Below are 11,083 nucleotides of genomic sequence, written 5' to 3'. Positions count from 1 at the left end.
TGACTGAATGCCTTTAGAGGCATTCTGTTATTTATTCCATCATAATAGAAGTATATGGCCAGCATAACAGATCAGTCCTGTTATGCAGGAGAGGACTCCCCTGCATAACGTAAAGTGGCCTAAATTATGTTTTTCCCCTTAACACTAAGGAGAAAATGTAAGATCTATCACCACCCCTGACATGTCAGTTATGGTATTCCACTTGACAGTTCTGGAGCATATATTCCTATGGTTATGTTGTGAAATTCTCCTATCATGTTAGAGGTTTATGACTAAAGGTACAAGTGGGTGTTACTAATAGAGGGGGGGGCAGGAAGTGTCCCTGCACAGTGTTCAGTGCAGCAGGTGTCAGACTGCATGGTCACACCCCAACTTAAAATGCTTTGGAACAGCGATGTGGCATACAAATTACATGTCTGGAGTGGAGACAAGTCCTATAACTTGAAACCCCTTAACACATTACACTTTCCATGCCGGTTACATGTGATGGCTGTGTTCGGAGATTTAAGACCATGCACTGTACGGTTTGTTTTTATAAATTTATTGGCAGAACAATTTCAGCCTTAGAATGAAGATTGTATCTCCTCACAACTTACATAGTGCTGGAAATGCATTGGACCAAAACATTTAATGCCACATATTCGCTTTAAGGGTTGCTTTTACAACAGATTTAAGAAGAACGGCTTTCCACCAGTCTGTACAATCTTCAAGAACAGATCATGTTTCTGCCACCTTTGTATCAAACCACGCGACCATTTAAGAGGGGGCTACTTTCCCCACTCAATGAGCGTCCAAGGGCATTTTGAATAAAGAGGCGAAGAGATGTACGATCAGGGAACCAGTTGGAGGATTGCCCTGTTCTGAGAGGCGTGTAAGTCTTCATGTGTCTGAGGGTATAGAAAAATAAAATAAATGCACAACAGTCGCACCTTTTAAGGACCTTCGCACTTTTTTTTTTACTAAGGGGCTTACTAAAGTAGCCGAGCATGCTGCTCAGCAGTCCCATAGAAATGACCTTCAGGTGGCCGCACATGCAGTGTGTCCTCTGGCACTTTCTGGGCTCTGTTCTAAGTATAGGTCAACATCTGGCAATATGCCTCCAATGTCTACTATGAAATAACCCTTTAAGATGACCCAGTGAACAGCTGACAGTGAATGAGCCATGTCTGTATACACAATTACACAAAATGCTATAAATCACCGATAACACCTCCCCATGTACAAGTGAAGCAAGAAAAAGCAGAGATCAAATGTATAAAATACAAGGTAGTGATTTCCCCCCCAAAAACATACAGATTCCATTGAGTTTTGTGGTGACATGTCCTCTTAGTGCCTCCACAAATAATGCCAAACGTGAACTTGCCTAATAACCATAAAACTACATGGTAACAGGTGTGGCATCACTGACTACATGTTTATACTGACTTCATTCGGAGCTGTATTAATGCATTTCTAATGGTCCTCGGGTTAAGGAGTCTGAGATTTTTATACTGATGACCTAGCCTTTGGATAGGTCCCTAGTATATCATCGCGGGAGGTCCAACACCCACTGCGGCCTTCTCATAGCTTACTAAGCACAGTGCTGTACATTGTACTGTATAGGGTTGTGCTTGGTATCAAGCTCAGCTCCGTTCACTTCAGTGGGGCCCGAGCTGCTCCTACACTATGTGACCAATGAATGTAGTTAGTGGCCTAGGAAAAGCTGCAAGAAGGCTGCAGTGCTCGCAGGAGTGCCGCTGCCTTCTCAAGCTGATCAGCAGGGGTCCTTGGTGTCAGACTCCCACTGATGAAATACTGATGACCCATCAGTATAGAAATCTCAGAAACCCCTTTTAACCTCTTGTGGCAAATGGACATAGCCGACGGCTCCCCTCATTGGGCCGCCATGATGGCAGCAGCTTGGTTACCATGGCATACAGATTCCTCCAGGCTTGCCATGTATCAAAGCCCAACAGACTGAGGGTCCCATTTGGCTTAGTTAGTGTAAGGCCTCATGCACACAATTGCAAAAAAAGTTTGTGCATGAGGCCTAAAACCCAACGGTACTCTGCCATACAAGAATATTGCAGAGTAGAAAACCAAAAAACAAGCCCCCATAGATGGTATATGGCAATGAATATATTTCTTTAATAAAGTGATTTTATACCACTGTTGTGGTATCTCAGGGTCTTGTCAAAGGCAACATTGTGCCTAAAAATCATTCCAGCAAAACCTGCACCTTTCCTAATGTGCCCTGCCCTCATACAGCAGTGTACAACCAGGGACATTTCTGTAAACTGCAGAATCAGGGTAATCAGTATTGGTTTGTTTCACTGTTGACCCTTGCTGTGCTTTCGTCTACATTTTTTCTGTGTAACACCTAAAGCAGGCATCCTCAAACTGCACCCCTTAAAAAAAAAAAAAAAAAACAACTCCCAAAATGCCCTGCTGTAGGCTGTTTGGGCATGCTGGGAGTTGTAGTTCTGCAACAGCTGGAGGGCCGCAGTTTGAGGATGCCTGACCTAAAGGATTTTACAAAGCATAAAATAAAAATTTGAATAATCTGAGGGGTGTAGTTTATAAAATTGGTTCATTTGGAGGCCAATATGTCAGCCCCTTATATATTTTTAATCAAGTTTCCTGCAGGTTTTGGATTTAAATAAAAGGCAAATCACAACTCAAGTTTTCAACCAACATGAAGTACAGTGTGTCACTAGAAAACTGTTTCAGGATGGCTTAGATAAGTGAAAGCATTCCTAAGTTATTACATAAAGTGACACCTCTGCAGAGGCAGAGTGTTAACTAACTAGGTTTTCCTAGTCTCCTAAAATGGAGGAATGTGTTAGAGGACTAGAGGTTAGAGATCCTAGCTTCTAAGGTGTTGCCAAGGCTGCTGTGATTGTGGTAAACGTCATATGGGTAATGTCTTCACAAGCCCCCCATCCACTTTAATATGAAATACTCACCTGTATGTATAAGCAACAGTCGCTACAGCCAGTGCAACCAGGAGTACACCAATTGTTATAGCAATTCCACTGACAGAAGATGCGGCACCTATAATATATGGAGGCATACATCACAGCATTCAGTTATGTAGAAGAGCTGTGCACCATATGTTCACATCAGTGACCCCCCCATATGAAACATATGGTTTATTATTGCTACAGAGATTCAAATCAAGTTTCAGCTAAACCCTTTTGATACCATAGTATTAGTATTGAGGGGAAAAAAATAAAAATAAAAAAAAACCTCTGCAAATACAAATAAAGTGAATACAATAGTGCCATACTCCCTATAATAAGTAGACTAGTGCTAATACAGTCATTAATTCTTGGCAAATACATTTTGTACAAAGTGTGTTCCTGTCCGCCAACAACAAGGCGCTTTATTTAGGACAGGAACCTACACTACCTTCTCTGGGGCCATACTGGCCTCCATTAAATTCAGTGAATGCATGTTCCACATGCATACCGAGCACACACTGTATTGTACCTCTAACCATACCATAAGTATGGCACCATTGTATTTATTAGTTGTGTTAGCAGTGTTTTTGCATAGTATTGTATTCATGGTTTTTAGACTGAGAAGAGACTAGTAGTTTTATAGCTTAATCAGATATGCACTTTACCAACTTACCTGATGATACACTAACTTGTGCACTAGCAACAGCCAAGCTGACATCGTCAGCCAGGGACACATTAACACAAAAGACTCCAGTTTCATTGAAGACTTGCCGCAGTACTAGCTGGCAGTCAGAAGAGGGCTCCACTGTGTTACAGATAGTCTGCTGGGGATTCTCACAGTTTGAGTCAGAAATGACAGTACAAGCTTGTCTTGGTACACTGTAACGACAAAGCAATTATCAAAAGGTAAAAAAAAAAAAAAAAAAAAAAAAAGTGTAGCCTATAGCAGCCACTATCATACCCAACCCGTACTGAACTTTACGCAGTAGACATTGCTTTGCATGCTGCTCCATTATGCTCACCTTCCTTGGCATGTAACAGTGAGATCCACAGTGTTTTCAAGCCCAGCAGCCACAATTGGTTCCACTTGAACAATCTGTACACTTGCAATGCCAGCTACAAGAACAAACATTAAAACACATTAGGTTGGTGGAGTGGGAGGTCACACACCTCTTATAACACTAGGCACTTACAGACAATTTCCAGGTCACTGGCAAATGTTCCGTATCTGTAAAGTAGGCACCCAACAAATGGTCCCTCAGGAGCCTGGCGCTTGGCAAGTAATAAGACTTCTCCATTAGCTTCTGTGACTGGTACCGTTTCATTGGATGCAACCAGATCTGTTACTGTTATGAAATATATTTATATCATTAAGAACAATTTATTGCCTACAAGACATGATTCTTGTTTTCATGAAGTAATTTAAATCCTTACCACCATATTGAGAGACACCAGAAGCCCTATACATACCTTCTGCTGGTGCTAGTGTAGAGGAAACTTCAGTGCCAGTACTTGGTGCAGCAATTTCTTCAATGCCCTCAGCAAGCTGCGTTTCAGTTTCTACAGACTGGGTAGGCACAGCCTCAGTTATAACTATTGCCAAACTACTAGCTTCTGTGCCAACTACTGCTGCACTACTAGGAATGGCTTCCTGTGTGGCTGGCAAGCCTTCATCAGCAGGCAAGACTTCAGTTACAGCATCTTCACCATTGACTATAACCACTTGTGAAGTTCCAGGAATAACAGTCTGTACAACTGTTTGATCTGTTGCCACAGGTTCAGAATCCATGTTAAGGTCATTTATTGAAGCCTCAGTTACAGACAAATCTGATTCATTGAGTGACAGTGTGGAGTTACTTGGAACTGGCACAACTGTACCACTGGGAACCACTGTGGGAGGAAAATAAAAGTTAAACACTTAACTTATACCCATAAACCGTAGTGGCTAGAAAGTCCATAATAAGTTGTCAGTGTTAAGCTTGCAAGTGCCCTGTCTGTTAATAGATTCAAAGTGCCTAATTAAAATAAATTCCAAGTGGTGAATAAGAATTCATTAATATAAATGGCTGAGTAAGCTCAAATTATATTGTTCTGCTTATGCCAGGAGATGTGATCATAGATACTGGGGTCAAAATGCCTATATAAAGTAATAGAGAGAATAAAAAAAGTTTGAGGGTGCAACATACCTGTTGATTGTTCACTGTTGGTTGTAGTAGATTGAGTGGTGGGTGCTGCTGGTATCTCTGTAGTCACTTCCCCCTGTGCAGTTGTTACCACAGGAGCAGCACTACCACATGGAGAGATCGGAATGGCAGCCTGGACAACAAGCTTTGGATTAAAGAGACCAGGAGAAACATATGTGTGAGTAACACCTGTATTCCGAGTTATAAGTGTACCACTCTTATCTCCAAAATCCCAGGAGAAAGATATGTCAGCTGTCTGGAGATAGTTGCTAGGATCATGAACTGCTACAGAGAAGGACACCGCTCTGTTCTGGATGAAGCGCTTGTCCTCCTGGTCCAGATCAAGAACTTGGGATATGGAAACTGAGACCGGTATCTGATCTGTAACATACAAGGTTCATTTATTTTAAAAAAAAAAAAAAAGAAAAAAAAAAAAAGGGGGGGGGGGGGGGGGAAATCAGCCATTAGACTCTAGGAAACCTTGATCAATATGGTCAACATTAAGAGTCTCCTGAACTAACAAGGCAATACTCTACAACATTCACTTAGTACCCCATCCAAATTAATTGAAATAGCAGGTTCTGATGGTTCACAAGCTGTTTCCAACTCAATATGGAAATAAACTTCATACCAGTTATGGCAAATTGAGAGGATGTGCTGCCAATAGGGATGAATTTCTGCCGCCCTCGATAATGGTAGACCACAACATCCATTGTGTATGAGCCAAGTGGAACGCCATCAGTCTCCACTGTTAGATTGGAAGTGGGGCCATCTATTACCTGCCAGTACTTGCCTAGAATAAACCACAGCTTAAATTATTTAAATGTCAACTCTTAAATGACCAGTAAGTTTTTTGGTAAAGAAACCAACCCCATGCTTGCCAGACATAGACAAATTTGCTGCGTTTCTTCTCAGCCTCACGTGGGAATGGACGGCCATCTGGAAAGGTACATTTAGAACCTTCTGACCACCCATCAGGGTAGACTGGTTCACCAGCTGACACCCAGGTACCTTCATAGAAAAGTCAAACATTTAGTGTACAGTGTTCAAACTCACTTTAATTCAGTATAGAACTTTGGCAGAAATACTACTTACTGTTATTAGTGCAGTTTTGACTCCATACAACCTGCCCATCAGGCAACACAGTTTGATTATGGGGAAAGTTCAACTGGATGAAGAATGAAACCTTTGCACCAGTTAATGTTGGGGCATCATTTTGGATATTGAAAGTCACTTGGCCTCCTGCATAGAAAGATATTGTAACACAAGACAAGACTAGTATTAATGGCTGATCCCATAGTACATAATTTTTATCTATTATACCACCATGTATATAATAACCAGTTCTTTTAAACAGAATATGAATGTACTTAAACCATTATCCCATTTGAGTACAAGAAATTGTAAGACAACTCAATTTTCTGACCTCTCCAACAGTCCCTCTTCTGTGCTTCACTTCCTTTCCATACAGGGTACATATGGCTGTTCCATGACTTGAAAGGCAGACGTTTCTTACTTTGCACCTCTATATTGTTCTGCTGAAGTCTATTTCGTGACCCTACAATATAAAAATGGAAATGACCAATATTAACGCTGTTCTGTTTTAAATGTACCAAATGCCAACATAATTCCTCACTCTTCAGTGAAACTTAAGGTCACATGAGATAGGATTAAAACAAAACTGATGTTGATACAGAGGTTCCTCTGCAGTATGACCCCCACATTCTCAAGCAGGCTTCTTGGCTTAGAGCCCCTTTGTATCAGCATGTGATGCATGATCTGGAGTCATGCTGAGGGGCTCTAGGCAGAGATGGGTCACATGGGAATTCAATCCTTCTTGGAATCCTACATGTGATTCTCAGCTGAGGTGTCTAACCTGAGGCTTTATGGGAGTATGGTTAATAATGTTCAACCTCCAGCCATCCATTAAGTGGGCAATAATTTTAGGCTACAATGTGCATACCTTTATAGTGTAGTATCAAATGATATACTAAAGACCTTGGACAACTTTACTTTTTTGATGAGCGCTTGTTAAGGAGTCCGTCTTTAGTGTACATCTTGCTAAAGACACATTAAAAATGTTCTCTTAACAGTTTTAAAGAGAAACTGGCAGCTTCAAGACTAGAGACAGCAGGGTATACTCTATAGGACGCTGAGTAAGATTATATAATTTTTATCTTTTTTCTCACTTGCGTTCCGACACTCTGCTCAAACAAACCAGCAGTAAAATGCATTTGGAAGACAGTCTTCTCCATTAGGTGCATGAGCTCAGGAGTCCTCTCAATGCATTGTACCGACAGTTTGTAGGAGCACAGAGTCAGAACACGAGTATGGAGATAAGAGTTATATAATTGGACACCACTTGTTTCGGAGCAGATAGAGTCAAACCCAAAAATAAGCTACATCTCCAGAGTAGAAGATGGCAGGAAGGTGGGTCCAGGGAACAAGACACTGTACTAAAGTAGTGGATACTGATTACAGCACTGTACAACAGAGAAGGTCTCCAATATGGTACTGTATAAAGACATAGTATGTAGAACACAGACAGTGTGCCTCCATTGACCTAGTTACATGCCCATAGGTTTCTATGGGCCAAACATGCCAAGAGTTTTCTTTTGGCTAAGGCTTTCAAAAATAACTTCTGTACCCCGTGTGCATTCTATATAAAGTGCCAGTATGCTTATAAAAATAAAGGCCACCTCATCCAGTTTAAATCTGGCATTGTACTGCACAGTGCCTTTGCTTTGTTTACTGGATATATCGTTCAGTGCCTGGCATCCTGTCCGTTAAACACAAAGGTTTGTCTGAAACACCAGGCATGCCCATGGTAATGGAGCCACAGTGCTGGACAGTGGTCCACTTCATAGAAGCCATACAGTGGTTCTCAGGCTAAAATGTTGGGGGGAATACAGCACTAATCAGGTTATATGTTTCTAGTCCGGGTTCTTCTAAGCACTTGTGCACACTAGAGATGTACAGCTCTGCAAAATATCAGTTTCACAGGGGTGTAAAATGGTGCCTTAGGCCTCTGTCACACAAGCGTGACTGATTGGGTCTGGATGCGTTCAGTGAAACTCACACCATTTTGCAAGCAACCTCAGTCAGTTTTGTCTGCGATTGCGTTTTTTTCCACACAGGTGCAATGTGTTTTTCATGCAACACAGAATTGATGCGTAAAAGAAAATAAAATTATGGACACAGACATGTTGAAATGAATGGGTCAGGATTCAGTGCGGGTGCTATGCGTTCACACCACACCCGCGTAGAAAACTCGCTTGCGTGAGAGGGGCCCAATTGTAGTTTAAAAAAGTCCTTGTGTAATGTTCCATTAGATGCTTTATTACAGAGCTATTCTCTACAAACAGCTAGACTGAAAGCTGAGGTCTCAGATACATCCTATCCGGGCAAGTATTGGCGATGTGGAAATGCCACTTCAGATGTATAACCATCCTACAGAAATGCAACAATTAGGCCTCATGCACACAACTGTTCCTTTTTTTTTGGTCTGCAAACGGCAGATCCGCAAAAAACAAAAGCCGCCCGTGTGCCTTCAGCAATTTGTGGAACGGGCGGCCCATTGTAGAAATGCCTATTCTTGTCCGCAAGACAGACAAGCTATATTTTTTTGCAGGGCCACCGAACGGAGCAAAGGATGCGGACAGCACACGGAGTGCTGTCTGCATCTTTTGTGGCCCCATTGAAGTCAATGGGTCTGCAAAAACTGACTCAGACCCAAAAAACGTTTGTGTGCATGAGGACTTACTCATTGGCTAAGTGATCAATCATGGAGGGGGGGGCGCGAGCCCTTGGGACCCAACAGGATTGCCCTAGGTTTCAGGGCCACAGTTATGAGGAGATTTCATGGAGGGGCAGGGTACATGCTTGATTTATTACAAGCTTCTACTAGTTAGTTATTTTTTAACTGGAGGAGCTTTTACAGATGGCGTCAATGAACACATTTACAGCATTTGATATGATCTATCATTATTCTGACATATAGGCAAATACCATTAATCTATTATTCATTATGGTTTTCTGTTTGTCCATAAAAGCTGTCAAAGGGGAAGAATGAATAAATAAAAATCCTCTATGAAAGATTGGAATATAGAGCACTGGTCAAGCATGCACAGCGCCACTATTCAATATCTATGGGACTGACAGTCAAGCAGGCAGAATGCAGGCTCATCTACAACTTCCAATTTGCCATGTACATCACTTTGGAATCCGTAGGTTCCACAGCAAAAGGTCTTTGGCACCCAATGGTTCAGCTTTGAATATGAAAGAGGACTATAGTTAAGTGGCCAAGTGTCACAGCTGAAAAGTAACTCAAACAAACAATGTATAGACCACATCTTCCTGTACATGTTAAACCAACTGCATGCTGACTGGAGAACGTTCTTCCCCCCTTTTAATCACTCATACATTTAAAACATCAGGCACTGATTGCATTTGCACAAAATAAATGTACCAGCTCCATATCATGTATCCCAGCAGGTTTCCTGCACTCATATGGATTATTAAGGAGGTATAATAATTACTACATGTCACTGCCACCAACCCTGTACAACCATTACACTAGCAATGAAGTATTATTGAGACCTTAAATTAGGAAATATCAATGCCCAGAAATTCCTGGTGTATCTAGCTTCCAGGACATCAAGTTCTTTCGGTACTCACCATTCTGAGCCTCTATCCCAGCGCACAGCAGCCACAGAACAGCGAGGTACCAGATTCCACTCATGCCTTCTTCTACCAAGACAGCACTCCAGCACAATGGAAGAGATGAACAGGGAAGCCTCCTATTAAAATAACCATTAGAAGTTCATTAGCATAACCATACCTCCCCCATGTGACTTCACATGGATTAATACATTCCTCTTCATCTCACAAGGCTCTCTGGCCACAGTGGACACAGTCAATGTTAGAGACCTCAGGCAAGGTATTTCATGTGATCTCCTTCAGACTTCTCATAAGATGGTAACCGTGTGAAGAAACTCCATTACATAAACTGCAAAGATCGTAATCACAATTATTTGCACAAGTTCTCAGTTCAGAAACTTTCAGCAATGTGGCACTCTGGGGGTCATTTATTAAAAAGGCGTTTTCCAAGAATGGATAATGATGACCTACCCTCAGCATAGGTTTTCATTATCACATTGGCGAGGATCTGAGTCCCATCGATAAGCTGTTTAAGTGAGCCACCACGCACACTGGAGCTCAGGTGAGCGCAGCACCATGTGACTGATGTATGGCCAAGGCCTAGGAAGAAGACAGCGCACCAGCTGATCGGCAGGGGTCCCAGGTGAAGAACTACAGCAAGTCATCCAGGCGCTGGGGTAGTTTTTTCCCCCCCAGGAACAAAGGGGCACTTTTTTTTTTAGGCCCGGCACTGGCAGCAGTTCCACCAAAGTTATGAAGAGGCACAGGCCTCTCCATAACTTGAGCGTATCCAGCGCTAGTCTAAATGTAAGACAGCTTTTCCTGAACCCAAAAATTAAAAAAGAAACGCTCATGTGCACAGACCCATTGAAATGAATGGATCAGAATTTAGTTGCGATGTGTTTGCTTCACATATTGCACCCTGATGGAAAACTCGCTTGTGTGAGTGCACCTTAGGGTGCACTCATATGCTGTATAGTTTGTTGAAGGACTTGCTTTCAACTGAGCAGGTTCCATTCACTTTAATAGACCACCACTATTTATTGTGGCTTATTGTCCTCAAAAAAATAAAATAAAGTTATGCTCCAAAGCAAATTGTCAAAAACAAGTTGTGCCCTTTGGAAGGCTTATATGACAAGACTGGTCTGACCACACATGGGGAACATATGCATTTAACAGTTTAGCACAAATTTGAAACATATCAGGTAAAAGGGTTTTCCGGAGATTTTTTATACTGATTAGCGAACTTCTGTTTTAATTTGGCATATCCAAGAATTCCGTTATGGATTCCACTACCAT

At 41.9% G+C, this 11,083-nt stretch overlaps 1 protein-coding gene across 1 annotated transcript; it reads right to left on the bottom strand.

Moving 5' to 3' along the window:
* Positions 1-525: 525 nt before the first annotated feature.
* On the bottom strand, positions 526-9,924 carry PMEL (premelanosome protein). The gene is made up of 12 exons (XM_044286208.1): positions 9,803-9,924; positions 6,552-6,683; positions 6,221-6,367; positions 5,996-6,136; positions 5,757-5,918; positions 5,129-5,506; positions 4,413-4,832; positions 4,136-4,288; positions 3,965-4,058; positions 3,616-3,821; positions 2,946-3,033; positions 526-887 (listed from the first exon to the last, which is right to left on the bottom strand). The coding sequence occupies exons 1-12, from the start codon at positions 9,864-9,866 to the stop codon at positions 740-742; spliced, it is 2,133 nt and encodes a 710-aa protein (XP_044142143.1). The 5' UTR covers positions 9,867-9,924; the 3' UTR covers positions 526-739.
* Positions 9,925-11,083: the final 1,159 nt, after the last annotated feature.

The sequence above is a fragment of the Bufo gargarizans genome, chromosome 3 (genome assembly GCF_014858855.1).
Source record: "Bufo gargarizans isolate SCDJY-AF-19 chromosome 3, ASM1485885v1, whole genome shotgun sequence".
NCBI classification, from domain to species: Eukaryota; Metazoa; Chordata; class Amphibia; order Anura; family Bufonidae; genus Bufo; species Bufo gargarizans.
This window is presented reverse-complemented; position numbering and strand designations above follow the sequence as displayed.

Coding starts and splice junctions, on each gene's coding strand:
- PMEL (XM_044286208.1), bottom strand. CDS start 9,866: ATGAGTGGAATCTGGTACCTCGCTGTTCTGTGGCTGCTGTGCGCTGGG. Junction 5,919..5,995: donor CTATGTCTGGCAAGCATGGG/GTTGGTTTCTTT, acceptor GGTTTATTCTAG/GCAAGTACTGGCAGGTAATA. Junction 3,822..3,964: donor ACTGTTACATGCCAAGGAAG/GTGAGCATAATG, acceptor TTGTCGTTACAG/TGTACCAAGACAAGCTTGTA.